General features: G+C 39.9%; 1 protein-coding gene across 1 annotated transcript in view; it reads left to right on the top strand.

The window, feature by feature from the left end:
* Positions 1-23,105, top strand: part of SWT1 (SWT1 RNA endoribonuclease homolog) — a 39,702-nt gene that overhangs the window by 12,378 nt on the left and 4,219 nt on the right. Inside the window, 10 exon segments of the mRNA XM_042784487.1 lie at positions 1,285-1,473; positions 2,035-2,128; positions 3,476-3,612; positions 4,441-4,592; positions 5,882-6,020; positions 7,180-7,325; positions 8,688-8,896; positions 10,558-10,686; positions 19,007-19,073; positions 19,996-20,060. Coding sequence (XP_042640421.1) covers positions 1,285-1,473; positions 2,035-2,128; positions 3,476-3,612; positions 4,441-4,592; positions 5,882-6,020; positions 7,180-7,325; positions 8,688-8,896; positions 10,558-10,686; positions 19,007-19,073; positions 19,996-20,060 — 1,327 coding nt within the window.

Below are 23,105 nucleotides of genomic sequence, written 5' to 3'. Positions count from 1 at the left end.
AAAGGCACAAAGGGCAAGGAAGACCTTCCATTGAGTTACTATGTCAATTAATGTCGTGAAGGCTCACAAAATTGTCTTAGGTTTTATAAGCTCAAAGGAAACTTGTTCTAATCAAAAATCATTTAATACTTCAACCTCAGCATACGACACGTTCAGGATGTAAGAGGAGGTTAATTACTGCATGACTGACTTAAGAATGCTTAAGCTTTAGAAATGATGAACCAAAATGTGCAAATCACCTATCAGATGAGGGCTCTCACCCTCAAGGAGTTACCCCAGGCGGTGTCCCGACCCAAGGGGAGAGTCCCTGACTGCAGACCCGCTGCTCCAAGGAGGACTGGCACCATTTGTCCTCCAGCAGGACCCCATTTGTACCCTAGTCAAATCTGACCTATGGTCAAAACAGGGTCGTGATTGTCCACATTGGCTGAGGGTCTCAGCCTTTGACCAAAGTGTGGGTTCCAGTTGTGCAACCCCATTGTGACCAAAACCAGCAGGGGTTGTGGTTACCTGAGTCTGTCCAAAGTCAGCAGATATTTGCCAGAACTAGCAGATACTTTTGCATTTCACTGGAGGCTAGAGTCAGCAGATGGTTTTCTATTTCACCAGAGTTAGCAAGTATAGTGGCTCAACGGTCTTTCATCAGGGTGGGTGCACCTGCCACAGTGGACCAACAGAACAGTCATTAAATTTCTAATTTACCATGTATTTCATATATAATAGTTTCAAAGTTCAGACCATACTTGCATACAAATAAAGCCATGGTCCAATATCCATACTTCCCGACTTAGGAATGCTTGGCAATTGGCACAAATCATTGCTCCTTTTATTTTATTTGGCACAGTGACTGTTGTGGTCATTCAGGTATTTTCAGCCTGTTATTTCAGCTGCTGTCACCTTGCTTTAACATCCTACAGTGAGTGTGCGACAAGATGATAACTGCTGCAAATACATTTTATAATATTGCCATACATTGTTGTCAGAGTATTCTGTTGATTAAAATTGTGTCTTCCTTTTGTTCACCTAATACTGTAATTTTTACATGGAACCAGCATAGTGCCAGTTTGAGGTTAGATTAGAAAGAGGGAACTTGACCTTTTTCAGTTGTTGACTTTTTAATGCTAGATACTCTAGAGGATGGCATATGGAAACTACTGGTAAAAAAGATAAGTGTGAACTTAGATAAATACAATGTTTGAATTAAGAGTTATCTGTAGTAGTTTGCATGGCTCTTCAAAATGCCATTGTTTTGCGGTTGTGTTTTTTTTTTCTTTTTCCTTCCAGGTGTTGGCAGACTTGCATTAATAATTCCCTGGGTTGTTCTACAAGAGTTGGACAACTTGAAGAAGGGGAAAATGTTGCAGCATGTTCGGGACAAAGCTATCCCTGCAGTCCAGTTCATCTACACGTGTCTCAAAAACCAAGATTCAAAATTGTGGGGGCAATCCATGCAGCTTGCTTCTCAAAAAATATGTAATATATGTGCAATCAGTTTGTTTTGGGTACTTTAAATTCTTGCAGTTCACCTACTGTTTTGAGTTTAATACAGTCTTTACTCCGCAACTTTCTAATTAAAATTACCTAACAGCTTGCAGCAGCCTTCAGAGCATATCCAAGGCTATAGTATGCAAATACCTTACTCAGATTAATGCTTTCTTCACTAGTGTTTTATCCATTGTTTCTCACTTAGCCACATCTGTTGGTAAGTGGGGGGTTACTTAATGAAAATTCGTGTAGTTAGTTTTACCTACGAGCTAAGGATATGTTGTGTGCTTTTGCTTTTGACTCGGTCATCACAAAAGCTAACATACTTGAATTTACATGTGGCTCACTTGACATTTTCTGGCAAAGCTATAAGCGGTTTTGAGTGGAGTAGCACCTAAGAATTCAAACCTCAGATTTGTGTTTAGATTACACTTCTCTGTCCTTGTTTGGGGAGTATTAAGTTTAAAAACAGTATCATGACTACACTGAAGTATTTCTTATGTTGAGCTACTTCTGAACGTGTCAGCACTGTCTTAACTAAATTTGCAGATGGCCTGAGTGTCGAGAACAATGACGATCGTGTTTTACAATGTTGTCTGCAGTATCAGAACCTTTTTCCTCAAGCTGTTGTCATACTCTGCACGTGAGTTCCTGTGTGGTTCTAGGTCTCTGATCAGCTGTCAATTATTCTCATGCCAAATACACTATTTTCCAATCATATCTTAAAATGAAGAGCTGTTTCTGAAGTAAGGTTTTTGAAAAACAATTACCCTGTTAAAACCTAGAGTAGAAGGATATAATAAAACACAAAGGTTGTGGACTTAATCACCTTCATGTGCATGAGGCCTGAAGTAGAATTAAGTTTACTCAATATTCAATTTGTAAACACTTTAAAGCATAGCTTTCTCAGGTTTTATTCTGATTTCTCATAAAAAATATTACTGGAGTTACAAATATTTTTTTTCTATGTTGTATTAATGATTGAGATCCAGTTAGATACCTTGTTTCTGCTCACCTGTTTAGAACAGTGCTAAATATGGTCAGGGGTTAATCTTAGAGGGAAGATGGAGATAGATTTGCCTCTGGTTTGGGGAGGAGGGTGGGCACTGAACATTAATCTTAGAAAGAGGGAACATGGAGACAGGTTTGCCTCTGTTCTTGTTTTGTGAGGATAACAGCTGACTTCTGAGTATCGATTCTCAATTTTATACAAGCCCCATGAAGCCAGTTTTTCAAGGGCTAATAATCCTTGACAGGTACTGTAAACAGCTGGCTTTGGTCTGTGCTGGAACCATTTCCTGCGTAGTTTCTGTAAGTGGGGTTAAGACAGTAGGCATCAGTTGGTTTGTTTGAAGTTGACATGTGTGGATTGGGTTGCTGCTGAAAATACTATTTCAATCACAGTATTGATAATTTTAGGTTTCTCTGAGTAAAGAACAAAAGGTGACATCGTAAGTGCTTTCATCTGAAAATCCCTTTATCCTTTATCAATATAAGCCATGGGAATTTTTGAGAAAGTACTAGGATCCAACTTTATACTGCATCTTTATAGTAGTTCTGCTGGAGCTGTGTATACCTCAGGGCAGCATCTGGGACAATGGTTTGGCCAGTAGAACCATAAAAAAGGGTTTTGAAAATGAGAATTTATTGTAGCAATCAAGATACTACTGTCTTTGAATTATTGCCTTGCTTGCATTCTAAGATCATAGCAACTAGGCATCATTGCTGTAGTATTTACAGCTGTTTTTTTTCTTAAAGCAAACTGAAAGCCTGAAACATTTTTCAGTACGTTTCTAACTTTTTCAGAATAGATGCTTTGGTTAATTTTTTGGTTTCATTTTTTGAAACTGCTTCTGATTGTTTGATTAAAAAAAAATATATAAAGTTCACAAAATAAGCTTACCAAAGACAATTTTTTCAGTGTGTTGCTTTTATTACTTACTATGTAGGAATGTCAGTTTTATGTCAACAATTAATTCTCTTCTCCTAGGGATGATAAAAATTTATGTAATAAAGCCATTGTGAGTGAGATCAAGGCATTCTGCAAAGCTGATTTGGTTACTGCTCTACAGAATCTGAACGTAAACAGGCACCAGAACTGTGATGAACTGCAACAGTCAAAGTGTGGTAGGTTTGTTTAATGTGCACATATACATATGCTGGTTTTTGAGACACATAATAATCAGTGTAGGAGAGGGAGAATAGTTTCTACTATAACTTCAGTTTTCATATACTTTCAATCCTTAAGAATGCTTTTTGTTTGAGGAAGATTTTTTTTTTCCCCAAAGGTAAATGGTTTTCTGAAAGTTTGGGACCTTTGTTCAAATATCTTTCAGAGTTCTAAGAAACTCAAATATGACATACTTTTGTCTTGCAGAAAAAAACACAGCATGCGTTTACTATGTTTATAGTAATTTAAAAGATGTCTTGCACTTTTTAGGACTGAAAAGAGGTTTTTCCAGGTGAGCCAGTTTGGGTCCTATTCTTAGTAGTTGTAAAATTCAGCACGCTAAGATCCCTCCTTATATTTTATGCTAATACTTTTACCTGCATCCCAAACAGTAGAATTTGATTCCTGGTTGCTTGTTCTGTTCATTTTTCCAAAGATACAAATACAGGTTACAGTATTAAGAAGTGATCTTTTTATGCTTGCTGATAATCCCACTGGCTGTATACAATCTAAGTTATTGAAGAAGAAAAGCAATGTGGAGTAAAATCACAAATGAATAATGCTCTGGGGAAATTAATCTCAGTTAGTAGCTCATAATGAAAAATACCCACAGTACAAGTGGGTATAACTAGAAATACTTGAAACCTAATTAGATGCAGTCCATCTGCTTTGTAACATAACGTGCAGTCTGTCTTTATTTATGGGGACAAGTTATTTGTGTACTAACATAAATTAGATACAGAAACAGTTGCAATAAGTACGTTTTGTTATCATTGGTTTGACAGATACAGAATTCAAGAAAACAGAAGGAAGTGATGCTAGTTTTACTGCGCAATTCCCAAATATACTTCCAGATCTTGAAAAGAATTTAGGAGAAGCTTTATCTTGTATTTTGGAGACCGAAATGAAAATTGCATTTGGAAACCTATGGATGGAGGTGATTTCTTACGTCATCTTGCTTGATATTTCAAGTATTAAGAGGTTGAAATGTCCTTGGTATTTTCATTACATTTAGTACCTGTGCTAAGCCAGACAGCTAAGTCATCTGGTTCTCTAACATAACGGTTCACTAGCAGTGAACAGGTCAGTGTTCAGTTTTACTGGTTCCTTTTATAACAAGATTATTCTATTTGACCAGTAATGACTGTGCAGTGTTTTAATAGTCTTTTAATAATAATGGTAACAGAGATGCTGGCTGTTCAGTGTGAATTTTCAGAAGTCTTTGTATTGCATTCAATTTCTATTTTGGCTTTTTTAGTATGGTTAAATCACTGCATTGTAAACATGTCCTTCAAGAAATTCTTCCATTATGTTTTCGATAATATTGAGGCACTGTTGTTGCAGGCACTTCTTCCCCATCTGAACAGGTCCTTTTATATATACCATGTGGATAAAATTGTTCTCAGCTACGTTGGTTACAGTGCAGATACAGAATTAAAGACGCTTATGAGAACCTCCAAACACTCAGTCTTTCAAAAGTATTGTTAACAGAAGATAAATACTCATGTACAAGGCACTTTCAAATTATCTATTCTTTGGTTTAGATTTGATTTTATAGCTGGTAATGGTTAGTTAAAGGTTTAAACTTATTGCAGATTAGCCTTTGTGGCTTTCACCAAAAAAAAAAAAAAAATTTGAATAGGATGACTGTTGTTCCACAAGATAGAGCTTTGATTAGCTGTTAAGCTTTGGGCACTTCTGATTAATTTAATTGATTCCTATTAACATCCTCCTAAACACTAGCTTTATTTGGTAGTAATAAATTTCAATTTTATTGAAATATGCATATATTACTTCATTTATATATAGTCGCAGCTAGGAAAACTGTTTATTTTCACTTCTTTAACAAATATCAAAGCTATACTTACTCTTGTTCTGGCTTACGTACACAATTAATACATTAATTAATTAATAAATCATTTTAGGGGATAACTAGAGAGTATTTGGAACATTTGAGGAAATGAGAACCAAAAATCATGAAAATGTTGAAAAATTATTACTGTATGCTGAACACTTCTACATGAACATCTGTTTAACCTGAATTAAGTATTTTTTAATAGATAAACTTGTTAAATCTGAATATGGCCTTATTTCTGAGGAATCACTGGAATTCTCCTCCAGCAGGTGCAAATCATAACATTACTGAAGAATAGAGCAGTTGTGAAATGTATAGGAATATGTCTGTATGAAAGTCAGCCTCTGAATTTGTAACATGTTATCTTTCAGATACTGTATCTGAAGCCACCATGGACATTAGTAAACTTGCTGAAGTGTTATAAAAAACACTGGATGGCTGTGTTTGGTTATGTTGTGCCAAGGAGTTTACTTTCAACCATTGAATGTCTCGATAAACACCTTTGTACAGGTAAGGATCTCTGAGAATGTTAATTGTAAACTTGTAAAAAACCTCACTGTTCTGGTTTCATTAGTTACAGAAGAAAGTCTGAAAAGGCATAAACTCTGTGTTTATATAGTAATGTGTTCCATCCTCTTCTGCCTTTTTTTTCAATTTAAGATTATCCAAATGGAGCTATACCTTGGACAGTCTTATCTACTTTTGTATTGATGCACAATTTATTCCCCAAATGGGTGACAAAATCCCAGCACTGTTTTTGTAGCCTTAAAGCCAGAATTGAATTGAAATTGATGAGCTATGAATTACATTAAAAAAATAAAATAAAATAAAAAGAAGGCTTGTGCCAAGATCAAGTCTGTCAGGGATCTGGTCCCAGATGGTCTAATATCACCTGCAAAAATCATGAGAATTATTTCAGAAATGTTTCCTTCTTTTTTCTGAGTTGCTGTTTGTTTGTTTGTGTTTGTTTTGTAATTCAGTACTCTGCTCGTTTTTTTTTCCTGCATTTTATACAAAGACAGTAAAAGCAAATGTATGGACACTATCAGGCATGTAAGAATCTATTCCACTCATCTCTATGTACCTGCACAAATCAGGGGGAAAACATTTGAATGAGTATATATATTAATGGTCACCAAAGTCTCTGAACTAATTTTAAAAAGTAAATACTCCTGCTCCCTCCTTTGCCACCATGTTATGTGTGGCCAAATGATCTGCATTTGCCAAATAAATGATGGAGGAGTGAACTCTACTTAATGTGATAGATGAGGGCAGAGAGGTTTGTTTTCAAAAAAAGCCAACAAAAATCCCCCAAACCCCTTTAATTTATTTAAAGATGTTTTCAAGTATTTGATTTTAATAGGTATACCTCTTTTGGGATATTGCTGTTCTGCAGAATTATTTTAGATATGCCAGTTGATCTTCTTGCAAGATCCTGGGATAAATTTGGAAGACTTGATTAAGAAGTGAGTAATCTTAACCTCACACACGTTTCTCAAGTCTGTTTTATCTAATGCTTCTGAACCATTTTCAGGCCTTATGTACTTTAGTTAATCCAGATACTTGAGTATTAAATTTGCCTCCTAGGATTGATAGCTCCTAACATCTAATAGTTTGTTGTTTTGTTTTTTTTTTTTTCCTATTTCCCCTATTAATGGCTAAATATCAGGTAAACCGGTTGATTCCTCAACAGTGCGTATCTTGCTCCAGGAATCAAAAAAATTACTCCATGCTTTCAGTTCAAGGTCAGATTATAATGGTGTACTTCCCCAGGCTTATGCTGAAGTGAACAAGCTATACCAAACATTTACAGAGGTAAGGGGAGCTTTAGTATTTTGTTCACCTCACATCTTCTTGAAGTTGCTCCATGTTCATATTAGAAACTTGGCTTAGATTTCTAAGTTTTTTTCCATAATTTCAACAAATTATTGCAGGCAATGTGGTTGCTAGAGTGTTTTCAAAATTAATAGACCCCAAATATAACTTTTATTTTCATGTAGCAAATTTCTGCCTTTATATATATATATATATGCTTGGTACACTTTTTTTTAAACTTAACATAAATGTGTTAATATCGGGAGGGTGACTGAAAAATATTAGCTGCTTTCAGGAAAAATGTCATAGTTTTCTGCCGCATTTGTTGCTGATGAAAAAGGGCCTTAAAAATTAAGATTAAAATTAAAATTGTTGTTTCTGCTTCTGACATTGATCCAATACTACTACTCCTAGGAGTGCTATCTCAGCTTTCATTGCCTTGGTAGTTCTGGTGCTACACATGAGGAAGGACCTGCTTGTATCATGTGCTTTGTGATAGTTAACGGGGGTGTCCTGGCACCTTTTGAGTTCTGAGAGGTATATTTACTTCCAGCTCATCTCTGAGTTGCAGTGGAAGAAATTTCAGTGCCTTGGTTTGTGGTTACTGTTAGTGCCATATGTAATGGCATAAAAAATGGAATAATGAGCATGGATGACTTTAATTATTTCTATATATAGGAAAGAATACAGGTCAGAATGTCTGTGAAAAGTTCTTTTCATTGTGGAGAAAGCTGAAGGGGAAAGGAGGAAGGTCAAGGAGAAGGAGGATGATCTGGGGAGTCTTGATTGTCTGCAGTGCTGTAACTTCTGCGTGCATTGCCTCTGTGGCCGGCGCTGCACGAGCAGCAGGCGTTCTGTCAGAAAACTTAGGTCCTCCCACCCGTGTCCTGAGAGGTGCTTGACTTCACAGAGAACCGCCCTCACACAGACGGGGTTGTGCCAGATCAGTTCCAGTTTAACCTGGACACATTTTCTGAACAGGTTTACCAGCTGAGTAGATGAATGCTTCGTGCTGTTGCAGAGGAAAATGTGCCATCAGTCGGGGGGTAGGGAGTAAGAGTGAGAAGTGGTTCTCATTTATACCAGTTTACCATGCCTGGGAAGCCCTATGTCAGTGCTTCCCTTTGCTGCAGTTTCCTCTCTGTAGAAATACCAACGTATACGTACGGAAGAAAGACTCGATGAAAGACTGAGAGATGCTTTAGAGGCAGAGACTATAATAAAGATGGTTATGACTAGAAGAGTTTGGCCTTGCTTTCTTTTGAGCATTGCTTTAAAAAAAAATAAATGTAGAAGTGTTCACGTTTTCTTAAGTTAGGAACCAAATACATTCATTATTTGTTTGCTAAACTGTTTTATAAGGTGAGGTCAGACAGTGAGCAGGATTTATCAGAAGACATCATGGTTCTTTCAGAAAATGCTGCATGTGAAAAAATGGAAGCAACGACACCAAATGTGGAAAACACTGAAGAAAAAACATTACATCCAAGCTTTCACGTGACTCAAGAAAACAGGCACCAGGAGATCTGGTCAGTCCTTGAAGGTGTATGGAATACAATAAACTTGTACAGGTACAGTATGCTAAAGAAGTTCAGAACTTCTACATAACCTTACATAATTTTCAAACACACACACACTTTAGAAATTACTTTTTCCTGTATTTTAGAGAAGAAGCTGTTAGTAATTAATCAAAATTGACAATAAAAATCACACCACTTGTCACACAAAGAAGTTAGGAGCATGCAAATTGTTATGCAGATGCCGTCAGTGATCTGTCTGGTTTACTGCTCTTTTTCTGAACAGTGGCTGAAATAAGTTGACTTAGAAAATGGTGTTGAAAACTCTGTGAGAGTCACAAGTGTGAGGCATCCATGGAAATTTCATCTTCATCCATAAGAAAAGAGGCATTCAGGCTCTAAGTTTTCTTGTGGTTATTTTCTTTCCAAATCCTGGGGAGGTGTACTAGCTTATGAAAAATTGTTTACTTTTTCAAAAAAAAACCCTTTATTCAATTTGAAATATAATACATTTTCTTGTTAAGCAAAATCTTTCGCTCTATAAAATGCAAATGCAGAATCCAGGGATGAATTTCCTTTCTCATTTGAACATGAAATTGCAGGAAATGAAACCTCCCTCCATCTAGATGTCTTACCGGTCTTTTTATTTTAGTTATTTTTCAAAAATCTGGTTAAAAATCACTAGCTGCCATACTGTTAGATACTATCACAAAATTTAAATAGACACCATGTTTTCTTTCGGTAGTCTTAATCTGAAATCTTTTCCAAGGAGGGACTCTGAGTTATGTCAAGCACAAAGGAACTCCATTTTTGGTGGTCTGTTAAGGACTTGCCTAATAAACAGTGATAATAACTCTACCAGTGCCACTTCTACAGTGAAATGTGAACGTACTGTAGGGCTACACCAGCATACTCCTCCGATTAATCTGAACTGAGACTGGTTAGGAGTTGGCGTGGTGTGGTGTTGAGGTCAGCTGAAGGTAGGTGCCAGAAAACAGTCTCACTGTGTCCTCCTACTGGGATAGTAGTCGTGAACTTGAAGGTTTCATATCGGCATCAAGGAAAAACTCTAAGTGTACCACTTTATAATGAAAATGCAACTGGACTGTTGGCTCTTGTCACCTGTTAAGGACCGTGCTGTGAAGAGAAGATAAAATTTTAGAATCAAAGGTCACTTCACACTCATGTCAAGAAGATACTTGCACCTGTGGGGATAATTCTTCTGCGTGTGCTGCTGCTCATCATCCCAACTCAACCATTGCAGGGAAGGTGTCAAGCCCATTCCAGTAAATCTGGAAAATTAAACTGCCTGGAAAATTGATGGAAAGCACTTTGCTTCTTTAACCTGACAGTTCTTTTCTAACAGAGGCTTACTCAGGTGTACTCAGTTCATGCATGAAGAGACTGTCGTGTTCTCAAGTGAAGTTTAATGATAAATCTATTTAACTCAGAGGTAAAATACTTCTATAGAATACATCTGCCAAGGAAGATTTTAAACAGAGAAGTACAATTGTAGGGCATGGTCTTTCTACCATTTATTCTAAGACTATTTTAGATAAGATGGTTTTAGTATAGATTTACACGTGGCCTTGTTTTTGAATTTTTTTTTAATAGTCAAAATGCAGTGTAGATAATAGATACTGGATTTCTCTGAATTTTGAGGATTTGTATTAACTGCTTTTCAATGACTCTTCTTTGTTTCTTTTTAATATTAGTATTGAAATTTTCCAAAAGTTGGACCCCAACACAGCAACTATGACTGCAAAATCTTCGTTTGAAGAAGCATTTTTAGGTCTGCAGAAACTGTTGGCAGCTGTGAATGATATTCGTGAAGGAATTAGTAGGTAAGTATTTAAGCTAGTAATAAAAGCTAGTGATAGTAACAGTCACCTAAAGTCATGTCACTGACATCTTTTGGTGCCAGACTACAATTTGTGTGCTTAGTTACCTGATTTTCCATAAAAATCTTGATATCAAGGCTATGTGCAACTATTTCTTGGGAGCCAAAGAATAAGAAACTGTTGCAGACATTCAGATCTCTTGAGTGAATTTTCTCTTTTACGACTTGGGATTTGTTTTCCAGTATTTGAAGACGAGCCACTCACCTCTGCTCAGAGTGTAACAGGAGCTGTGACATGATTAACTAATACGTTAGCTCTGATGGCGAGAACTTTGAATAATTCAGAACATTTGTTTTTCAAATGCAAGGCCCACTGGAATTGGGGCAAATTTCCAATATAGTGAAGGACATCAAGTTTTGGGACTTCGCTGTTACCAATTCTAGAGTATTCTTCATGAGTCAGAAGCTATATTGCAGCAGTAGCAATGACAGTCAGTCAGCTGCACTCTCAGTTTTGGAAGGATAATATTCCCTCTGTCTTCCTTCTCCCTGATTTTTAAAGAGTGCAGAATAATAAAAATGAAGCTTCGGGAGGAACAAAGTATCTCCTGTGTAGTCTTCGCTTAGTCCTTTTTTTATAGCAATGTTTATTCACCAGCAGGAACAGCCACAGAAGAATGCTTTAAATTGTCACTTTTACGATTGTGGAGTTCCTCAGCTGACTTTAAAGAGTGTTTGTAGGAACTGGTTTGTAACTGTGGTTAAAGTTCCAGTAACTGCCCTGAGCATCCTGAAGTGTTGCAGGCTGTGAATCTGGGCGCCTAGAGCCATTTGATTTGGGAAAACGACACCACTTCGCACGCTTTTTGCATAGTGACGATGCAAATAGGTCAGAAGACTGTGAAATAGATGCCTCCAAACGATTGGGCTTGCCCTCTACAGTAACAGTCTGCCTTTTAAGTAAATGTTGAGGTATATTTCTACTGTAGACTGCTACAGCTTTGTTAGAGATTATCCAATAGGCATATAACTTTTTTTTCAAGTGCTTTTTCTATCTTTCTACCATAGTAGTGAGCTTTTAAACTCGCATTATCAGTACTTAACAATGTTCGTTGCAATCTGCTCGGCAGGTTGACAGGCCTTCCTGCTGTAGTTATCACACCAGTCCTGCCAAGTATGGACGTGGGGTTATCCCAGGTGTAGGGTGTGAGGTCTGACCTGTCAAGGCGCTTGAGAAGCCTGGAGCAGGGATCTGCAGCTCTGTCACTTGGGACTTGAGCTAGTTTTCCATCTGTAGCTGCTAGAGTTATTTGGGTATTTTTCAATAAAAATGATGATAGAATCATGCAAACATTTGCCTCACTTGTCACCACTCCCAAATAAGTTTTCATTGTTGTTTTTTTTTTTTTTTTTTGCTGTTTTGGGGGTGTTGTTTTTTTTTTTTTTAATTGACGTGATTCAGTAAAATACATCTTCTGTAAGTCTCATGTGAAGCAGCATGTTCACGTGAGCATAAAAGACCATCCCTGCCACAGTAGCATTATAGCCCAAGTTCTAGGTGTGATTTTTTTTTTTTTTTTTTCTGTACATCACACTAATAGTGGGATAAATCCATTCAAAGAATTGTTGTCTTTCAAAGATAAATGGACTAAATGTTATGAAAGTAGAAAAAGAAAAATACGGGTGGAAATGGGAGCTAGAGCAGCTTGATAGTAATTGATTCATCTTCATTGCTGGTTGTTTTCTTTTTGTCCAAAGAAATTGTTTATTAAAGCAGGTTACCGCTAAACTTGATTCTTTTAATTCCAGTCCTAAAGTTTTTGCAAGAAATCCTGTGGTATCCGTTTATATATGCGGTAGATGAGATATCATGGGAATATGGTGCTTCAAGATCATTACTTCTGTGTTACAGAGGTGTTTCATTAAAACCTTGTGTGGCGATAACAAAAGACATTTTGTAGTTCTTTTACTGAAAACTACTTACCTCCCATATTTCCCTTTGAGAGGACTGTGTAAAAATACGCAGGTCTAACCGTGTATCAGAGAAATCTTTTTCACAAAAGATATACTTTCTTCATCAGAGCCGTTGGAATATCTGGAGCAAAGATAAACAGGATTCTGTTATTTGACTTTATTTGAAACGGAGAGGCTCTTCTCTGTTCCCCGTGATTCCTGCGACACTCAATACCTTTGATAAAATGGCTTTAAAAATTCCTTTTGTACTTTTTAAAATTTTCTTTCCTGCCACTAAATGGAGAGACACTATTCATGCATCCAGGATGCTTCTCCGAGTAGAGTAATTTCCCTGTTGCATCTGGTTGCATTCAGAAATGCCTGCTCAGAGTCTGTTCTGCAGATTTGCAGTAGGGGGCATTGTGAAGCAAGAAATTATGAGAGACTAATGTGTCTTCTCTGTTAGTCTTGAGTGTAGGTATTTAAGTTAGTTTGAGATTTCCAAGTAGGTTTTCCAAAGAGTCAGAAGCCATATTTATGAATCACTGTAGGTTTATGGTTTTTACAGGGTATTAAAACAAAAAGTCTGAGGTTTTCAAAAGCGAGAGGCTCATTTTGCCTAGGTTGCTCGGCCTTTCTAAAACTGATCACTGAATTTAATATTTGAGATTAAATAGTTTAAAACCATCCCTACAGTTTTACTAATTTAAAACCAGAATTCTGTAGATGTAGAGAAACTGATTCTTCTTTGTTTATTCAGCTGGTCAGTGGAGGAATTGAGATTGCTTTTTCTTGGTGTCTGGTTAAGAAAATTGTCTTCCTTCCCTTATACTACCATGGCATTTAGAAATTTCTATCGTAAAGTCTCTAGATTGAGCTCTACTTTTAATTTCCCGACCCCCCCCTCCCCGTGCAGTCTCTTTCTGGAAATAAAAGCGTCAGACTTTCCCATCTCTAGTTGTTTGATATATATATTTTATTTAAAAAACTTTATTTTGGTGAAACCTGAAATGTGCTTGACCCCCTGAAGGAGAACGGTTACATTTCAATTGTGCAGCCTTGGAGCGCTGGGCTTTGTGGGGGTTTGCAAGGTGAACAGGATTTACAGGGCGTGAGAGGTGGGTGTTGGCGGTGCCGCATTTCAGCATTACGGGCCACGGGTCCCTCTCGCTTCGCGTGGTGGCCGGCGGCGCTGCCCATCGGCTGGGCAAGTCTCTCTGGAGCATTGTATCCTTTAGTTTAATTATCACGTCCAATAGAGTCGGAAACGTGCAGTATCTGACAGAAGTTGTTCTAGTTCTAACGTTTCCCAGATGGAGGCTTGGCCGTCTCCTGTTACATTTGAACTTGGCTACAGCCTTATCTGCCGCCAGGGTCCACATTTGTCCTTTACCCTTCTGCCTATTTTAATGAGAGCTGTACGAAATTAAAAAGTTTCAAGGCCTCTGCCTCCATCAAATACAGCCGAAATGGGCCAGCGCTTAATAAGGTGCAGGGCAGAGGTGATGCTGTGGCAGCTGCCTAAGCCTTGTTGCCTTTAAAGCAGTCTAAAAAGCAGAAAAGTCTGAATAAATGAGGTAGAGTTGTAAAATCCATGATCCTTTCTGACCTTGTAAAGCTAGAGAATAGGTGTCTAGACAAAGTGGCACTAGGATCTGACATCTAAAGTACTTCCACAATAGAAGGCGGCGTGAGCTTGACTTTGTTTTGGAAAAAATCCCCTTCATTTCCCAATAGGTTGATGCTGAACAAAACTGTGGCGTGTGTTGATCATTGTAACACCAGTTTGAGTCCCTTACTGTGGTGTAGCGTAATGAGGAATTGTTCATAAGCCGCATAGAAGTTTTGGTTTTCCGTTTCTCGTCTTTTTTGCTTCCCTGATATTCTGACAGAGAGGATAAATGGGGCTTTTAATGGGTTAAGTTGACTTTTATACAATTAAGTCACATGCCTTTTTGGTTAACTGCACAAATTTATTGAATTGGTTATTGCTTTATGACGGTCTTACCGGTCTTGCGCCACGGGCGATGGTGTAGAACTGTTAAAGAGGAATGGCTCAGCGTGACAAATACAGGGGTACAGAGGTTTGGCCGGGTTTGAGAGTGATTACCACGTAGCCTCATACAACTTTTATCCATATCCTTTACTTGTCATTGTCCAGGATTTTAGTGTTTGTGAGCCACTAGCAGGCTGACCCGCTTTCGCTGCCAGGTTGTCTCCTGGGTTGTTTTTTTTCCTTCTATTTGGTAAGTTAATTTTCTGATCCTTACCAAATAGGCCTGCCTTCTCTCCCAGGTCTTCTCTGTGCACAAGTGAGGAGCCACAGTCATGAGCCATCTCCTATCTGTTTCCTTTTTTTGATTATCATATCTCCGATGCGCTTGGCATCAGATGAGTGACAGGACAGTAGGTAAAGAAGCTTTCTGAGTGGTTTGGGAAGCCCTTTTGCTTATGAGATAGAAATCATTAAGTCTGACTTTCTCCTTTCTCCCTTTTGCCCCAAGAACACTATTTAGCCTCTGTTTTGTAGGTGGTACCCATAGTCGCTTTTCGTGTCTGACTCACACTCTTCTCTACCTCATGTACTAAATATTTTGAGAAAAGTGCATAGAACCATGCTGCAGTTTTTAGCTTGATCAACAAACTGCATTTTAGAGGCAATCCAGCTTTTGTGTCACCCAGCACCCTAGCCAGCACCTGCTCAGAGCATGATGTTCAGAATAATTAAAAGCTGAAGTACATAACATGGGGATCATTTGTCGTTTGGTTTTGCGTGGCGGTGCTGAGAGGAAAGGCAGAGTGATTCAGTGGATTTCCACCCTCTGCTTTTGAAATACGCTTGATGTCATGTTGAAAGAGAAGAAAAAGCAGCGGTTAATACTGCAGTGGTCGCAAGACTGAGCTTCAGGTTGCTTATGAGAAGAGTTTTACACAAGAGCCTGTTTGCTTCATATATGCCTAATTTAGAGGGTGTTCTCCAGACGTGGTTCTACAGCTGCGACAGACTTCTTTTCACTGAGAAACTTTGATGAAAACAAGATCAACTTCATTTAATGAAGTAACAGATGCCGAGTCAGTGTGCACACAAACATGCCCAGATGTCCCAATGTACATCTTCTCTGAAAACTTCTGTAACACGGAATGGTGGCTGCAGGAGGTGGAAAGAACACAGAATGCTTAAAACCAGTAGACAGCAGTGGCGGTGTGAAATCATTACCCTGCAGACAGAAATGTTTTACAGTTTTCTACAGGAAAATATATTCCAAGACTGGAGCTTGTATTCCGGTTCCCATTTATTTGAAAACGACAACAAGCGTGTTTTATGAATGCTGACCCGTTCAGAATTTGTGGGGGAAGTTTTGGTGCGAGCTCTTCTCTTACCAACTTCTTTTCAGTGCAGTACTCCGTGTGCAGCAGTGCTTCTTCCTTGAAAACAACAAATGTCTTTTATTTGAAGATACTGTAATGCTTTGAGCCAAATGTCAGACTTCTCAGTGTATGTTGTAAACTCAGAAGCAATTCTTATCATAATACAAGCAAACGCTATAAAATAAGTTACAGGATTTAAGGTTAAGTTACTTATATGCACATCTCACTTCTAGTTTTTTCCAAGGAACTGGAAGCACAGCCAGTTTGTACATCCACCTGGGGTCCGGTAACTTACGGTGAGCTGAAACGATAAAAGTTAGCAGTTTGCTAGTATGCTTTGGTCAGCAGTACAAAAATAATAAGTATGTTTTTCAATTTTACGTCTTCATGAGAAAATACTACAATGAGTGGTGAGGGTTACCCGCGTTGAGGGCACAGACTGCATAGTCTGGGAAACATCAGTGGAATAATTTTTAAGTCTGCGGCGTCCTAACTTGTGTCAAGATTCAGAAATGTTAATAAACAAATGCTTTACTTTCTCTAGTAATCGTAGAAAAGTGCTCCCTTCTGTGAGAAAAGGTCAAGTACAGCGTGTGTGATGCTGCTGCTTTCAGGGGCGGCAAATTTGTGAGGGGAGATGTGGGAGGCGTGTTGGCTGCTTTTGTGCTCACGGTAGAATTAAAGGCCTATGCAAAACCAGGGGGCTAAAAATGACCTTGGAATTCCAGTCTAATATTGCTGCAAAAATTACTTCCAAACTGGTTTTCTTTAAAGGTAGCCTGGCTAAGGACGACGGAGTGAAACTTGAAGTTTGTAGCCACTTCTGTGCCCCAGGAAGTGTGAAGCCTGGCGGGCAGAAACAGCCACGCGGGGATGCCGCAGGGTCGGAGGGAGAGGCAGCGCCGCCTCATCCTGCCTTCCGCTCTGCTCTCATCTCTTCCTTCACCTTTTCGTGGCTCGGACATCCATTTTTCTTCCACAAAATCCGGAAGCCTGTAATTAATACAGGTCTTTCTCTCACCAGCCGCCCTTTCCCCGCTCCTCCATCCTTCCTGTGGAAGGGGAAGGAGGCACCTCAGCCGGGGCAGCAGTCATCCTCGTCGCCCTGGCGTCCCTGTCCTTGGCACGGCGGGGAAGAACAGTGGTGGGCACGTTTTGCCCCAGCATACTGCGTGGCAACATGTCATGGCCTGCCGGGGAAGTTGTTGTAGCTTACCTCTTCCATTTTGTCCGGTTCTGCACTCAGTTTTACGAACGCGAACGGGCGAGCTTTCCTCCTGTTGGCATGAAGCAGACGGCAGAGTGGTACGAAAGTCACCGGCGGTGGGAATCGCCCTTTCCCAGGCTCGAGCGTACTCACTTCTTGCTGTCGCAGCTGACCCGTGGCGACAGCTAAAGCTGATGGATTGGCCGGAGGCTGCCGGGAGCCGGGCAGGGGGAACCTGGCCTGCGGTGCCGGCCGAGCCGCCGAGATTTCCCGGCGTTTCCAAGGACGTTTGCCAACTTGTCTCTGCCGGGGCTTGGCGCTGGCAAAGCTGAGAGCTTGCTCACTGAGGTGGCGGGTGAAGGCTTTGAGGTATTTTTAGGAGGGCGAGCCAGTTGGTTCTCTTGCTGACTTTTAGTTGGCAGGTTAAGTGTGGTTTAGTTTAAGAGAAAAATTCTGGGTGGACGTTCTTATGAAGAGGGAAAGAATGTGTGACTAATTTTTGTAACGGTGATAATTCCCATGTAAAATCATGATGAAAATAAGCGGTGGACTTACTAGTTACGATAAATCCTGTGGTGTGTCATGGTCTTCCAGCCTCTTTAAAACACAGTGTTGTCTTTAACTGGGATTTTTCACTTATTCTGTTAGTTTTCTGTTTTTTTTTTTTTTTTTTTTTTTCAATTCCTAATTAATTCATTTATAAAGGCTTACAGCTTGCAAAGGGAGGGAGGAGAGAATTTGGGCACTTTCCCATGGGAAAGTAAATACAGCTTCCCAAAAAGAAGATTTTTTTTTTCTTTTTTTTTTTTTTTCCCCCCCCCAAATCCTGTCATTTTCTTAATCGTTACTTACATCTTTGAAAGTTAACAAAAGGCAGAATTTTATCAGTATTTCTTAATATATGTAGAGTGTTACGTGGTTTTTCATGTACATTTTGTAACGTTTTAAGAGGGTTCTGCCTTTTCCTGGCGAATGCAAATGGAGCTACACTGGGGTGTAACCGCATTATATCTGCCGAAGTAGGCCAGGAGAATTAATTTTTGAGAGAATCACTTTCTTGTTGGATCGTTTTTGGAGCCTCGTGGAAGAGGGTGGACACCTCAGAACGTCGCAAGAGCCGACGGGGCGGCCGAGGCCGGGGCTTCTCTTCCGCCGGTGGCGACTGGGTCTGGGGAGAGCCTGAAATGTCGCAGGCTGCTGCGTGCACTCGTGGCTAAATAAACCACCAGTACTTCCCAGGATAGTAGGTTCTTCATAAAGACACCTCTCTCCAGCTGTCAAATCCCATTTTCACTTCTCAGTATCGGCTGGGAATCAGTTATTATTAGAAGTAACAGAAATGGTGCGTAAGCTGTCGCATTTGAGCTGTGCGGTAGAATACTGGCGGGAATGAGGTAAAGCTTTAGCTGGTGTGGGAAAGTTTTGTGTTGCGTGTCACTTTGCTGTTGCTCCCCATTAGTACAGTGGTCTTTGCTTATGTGGAACAAAAGGCTTTTAATTACTGCTGGTTTTCTTCCCATCTATATGCAGAAATTGCTCATGAAAACATCAGTTGAATTTTTAATTAGGAAAAACCTTCACAGAAGGTCCTGACAGAAATAATAAGCTCGTTTAATTCTTTTAGAGGAGTAGAAAGGGATGGAAGGGAAAATTCTTCAAAGATTAGAATTTTCTTTTTGTTTAAAGAAATCAATTAGATTTTTTTTTTTCATAAAGCATTTATGACTGTTTTTTGACTCTTCCATAGAATCCTTTTATACTTGCTTAAAAGAATCTCAAAACTTTTCTTTTTCAGAATTTTGACCCCAACCAGTAGTTTCCAAGATATTTGGACCCTCTATAACTTCCTCATAAGCAACGAGGTATGAAGTTTTCTTTACTGTTTTGTCAGATACCCTTCAGCTACAGTTTTTTATTTAAAGTAGTTATGAGGTTAGCTGTCTCATCATTGCGTTTCCACTAAGTTAGATTTTGAAGACTTGCCCTTATTTATTAGGCATTAGACAGAAAAATCTATTTTTGGTTGGCACCTACCAGAAGTTATTCAGATCTCTCCTGGCATCTGAGTGGCTTGCGTGACTTTCTGAGCGCTCGCTGCTTGTGAATGACTCACGGTTGAGAGTCAAAAGCCTGGAAACTGAAGTCACCAAAACATCCCTAACCCAGTCGCTTTAAGAAGAGAGTACACTGCATTTGAGGTAGTTCTGTGAAGAATATTGGTGGCAGTTTGGAGAAAAAAAAAAAAAAAAAAAGATAAAATTAAATTATTGAACATTTTAACTAATGCAGTTTTAATTAATTTGTGCTGAAAGATTTTAAGAAGAGAAATCGAAATGAATGTTTGCAGTAGAATCGAGGTTATGTTTCCATTTGGTATGTTACGTATTTCAGGTTTGCAGTCCTCTCCTATATAGGAAAATAGATTTGGCTTTTGAGCCTGTACGTATATTTACGGAATTAACGCTAGTCAGAACTTCATGTGCTATAGAACTATAGGGATAGTTAAGAGGGGAGGAAGAATTATTTAAGGTCTTTCAGATTTGTGCGGAAATTGTTAGAAAATGGAGCTGGGGTGATACCTATCGCTCCCATTGCATACAGTCATGATTGCTAATTTGTAATCATTGATTTTATAATACCATAGCGTGACTTTTAAATGTACAGCCTCAACTTGAGAGCCTGTCAGGTAATACACTGACCATACCTGTTACACCGACTGTCTCATTTGAATCGATATGTGATACTTGGTAAATTACAACATTAATTCCTTGTTCTTTGTTTTAGATAAATAACAGTATAAAATTCACTGCTGAGGAGCTTTATGAGTGTGTTTCACAAGAGATATATCGGTAAGCCTATTCCTGACCACATCAGATGGGCTTTGAGACAGCATTTTAGCACGTACTGTATTAACCAAAGTACCATAAGAGAAATTGTTTGGCTAAATAAAAAAATCACTGCTCTAGGAGGGACAGAGGGAAAATGAGCGGGGATGTTGTTGTTTATTGGGTTGTTTTTTTGTTTTTTTTAATGACCTACTGTTACAACAGAGTAAGAGAGGGCAGAAATTAAATTAGAGATGAGCCGTTAGTATCTCCACAGTGATTTTCAGCTGTCTGAGGTGAGATGCTGGTCCCTCTTTCCTCTGCCGTTTTGAATTCATGGCTTAGTGGCAGGGCCAGCTGAGGTCAGCATTCATTGTAAGGTAGGCTAGAGCCTGAGACCGCATTTAAGTGAATTTGAGGACGGCTGAAGCTCTGCTTTGCTGAGGTGTTTCTTGTAACAGAACTCGTTATCATAGGAACTTTGCTTAAATCAGCAGAGGGAAAAACCCAGCGGTTCTCAGGGCGGTTCAGGTGATCCAGCTGTGCCATGGGAAGTGGGCCTAGCTGCAGTGGCTGTGCTACATTGTGGCCATCGTTATTAAAGTCATAAATTAAGCCATTGTATGTTACTAAGCCAGTTGTAAGTACAGTTAGAAAAAAAGGAGAAACAAATGTAAGATTCCAAGTACTTGTTTCCATTTTAGGAGGCTTTTTTACAGTTCAGTGACAGGAAAAGAAATGGTCTGTTGTACAGCTGAGTTAAAGGCCTTGAAAACATGAATCTAAAGATGAGTGTCAGGCAGGTTCTTTCCAGTGACGTTTCTGGCTCGTAAAAGGTTTCTTTCTGAATTTGTGTAATTGAGGGTTTGTAAATCCGGGTTCTGTGAGGTTTTTAAAATGCCGTAATATTTCTTTTTAATAAATCCTAAGGAGATAATAAAAGACAGGTAAATATTTTCCTTGATGTTCCTGTTACATGGGAATGAATTAGCTATAACTTGCCAGGATAGGAAGCATGGTTCCATCAGTTGTGTAAAAGGCTTGCGAGTTATTTTAATCTGAGTAGGCAAATTGTTCTCCTTTGCCTGGATTGACACCGATTTCCTAAATCTTCTGTGAATTTGAAAGTGCAAATTGCTAGAGCAGGGGAGAAAAGTTAGGCAGAGTCGGGGGGGAGGTTCAGTCTACATATCGGTAGAACAAAGTAGTTTAGAAGCTTAACTCTCTGGAGCTGATGAGCAGCACTTCTGTAGTTCTCACCCTTTCAAACACTTGCGGACGTCTCCGTCATTGTACAAAACCTCCAGCGTGGGTACAGCCCTGGCTGTGGTGCTGAGGGCAGCAGGGGGTTCCCTGATATTTGAAAGACAGCCCCAGGTCTGTATTTTATCAGAAAGCCTGAAAACTCGGACCGTTGTTGTGAACTGTGTGTGCCACAGTCGATTTCACGGCCAAACCCAGCGTTCTCACCAGGACTTTGATTTTCTGGGTGAGTGGTACAGGGTGAAGGTGACACTTGTGTTACATGTAAGTTACGACCTTTGAAAATGTATTAAAGCAAAGGAAGCAAAGATTAAGATTGGTTGCTAGAAATTCAATCCACAGATTTTCAGAGTACTACTTCTGTCTGATTGTTGTTCTCCGTTATTGCAGCAATGAAACTATTTGCTATTACAGAGGTGAAATAAAATCTGACTCCACCCGATAAAGCAGTGATGCTAAACGAGGTTTTCAAAGACCTCAATTAAAAGGAGATGTTCTAAGAGCAAAGGCCCAGGAAAGGAGGCGGCTTTAGGGCAGGCCAAATTACTTGTGCTTTGACAGAAACATGCTGAACAGAGTGCTTCCCCTTGCTTCAAGTACCGGCGAACGTTTTTACCTCAACCTGGCCTCTGAATTCTTTGGGAGATAAGTTCCTGTCTAGAATATCTGTGCTCTGACAGTGCCGTTTTCAGGATACACCAAAGATGCTCTTGTCTTGAAATTTTGACCCAAAGGGTTTCTCCTTATCTGGAGAAGGAACCAAGGACTACTTGGAGCTAAATAGCCAAAGCTATGTGCACAAATCTCACCGCTTTCTCCTCCCTAAGTGGAACTGGAGGCTTTGGTGTCACAGCAGCACTCAGAAGGTGCCAGCCAAAGTCTGGGCTGCAGATCTTTAGGATATAAACAGGACAAAAAGACTGACCCTGCTCCAGAGATCCATTTTTTGCATCTTCAACAAATTCACAAAATATTTTTTTTTTCCATCAGAAACTCTTCTGTGACTTTTTTTTTTTTTTTAAATTTTTTTTCTGAACTTGCCTGCCAGTCGCCGGGTAGATCCCACTCTCTTCCTCTCCTAGCCCTGAGCAGCGTTGCCCTAAGACCTCTCCTTTTTTTGGTGGGGCTCTCCCCGCCCCGCTCTTGCTTCCACGTGTCCCCTCTCCTCATATCGGTAGAGACCGAGACGTGGCGGGAGCCAAGCCCAGTGACAGGACAAGCGGGGGGATGGCGCAGAGGCGGCCAAGGGCCGGCCGGGCCGCCCGTTGCTGCGGCAGCCGGGGCTCTTGGGGCCGGAGGAGGTGGGCTGACCAGCGTCCCAGCCTGCTGCACCTCCCGGTGGAGGGAAGGGGGCTTTGCCTTCTGGATGGTGGGAGCGCACGGCCGTCCTGCGCTGCTGCACCACAGGAGTCGGGTGGGTTGGGGGAAGTTAAACTCAAGCGCTTGCGTCTTCCTCCCTCCCTTCCCCTTCAGGTGGGGCTGCCGGGTTGCCAGAAGAGTTTCAGAGGGGTCACGATAGGTTGTTTTTTTTTTATGGCAAGCAGCTAATGTGAAGACTTAGTTACCCCTCTGGTACTTTCTAAGGCTTTGGAATTTCCACTGTTGAGCGGTGAACGGTTTGCATCAATAATTGACAAACTGGTGTAAAGGGTAAGTGGTGGAAAGAATTGTTCAGGCGGCTTCTTGACCTTGTCTGAGCTGGGGCAGTACGCTTGTTTGGGGGAGGCCTGGCCTTGGAGGCTGCCCATGTCTCTGCCACGGCTCTCCTTGCCGTGCCACCCGGCGCATCCACCTGGCAGAAAGCTG

This window comes from Tyto alba, unplaced genomic scaffold (assembly GCF_018691265.1).
Source record: "Tyto alba isolate M040663 unplaced genomic scaffold, T.alba_DEE_v4.0 Super-Scaffold_1000006, whole genome shotgun sequence".
Lineage (NCBI taxonomy): Eukaryota > Metazoa > Chordata > Aves > Strigiformes > Tytonidae > Tyto > Tyto alba.
This window is presented reverse-complemented; position numbering and strand designations above follow the sequence as displayed.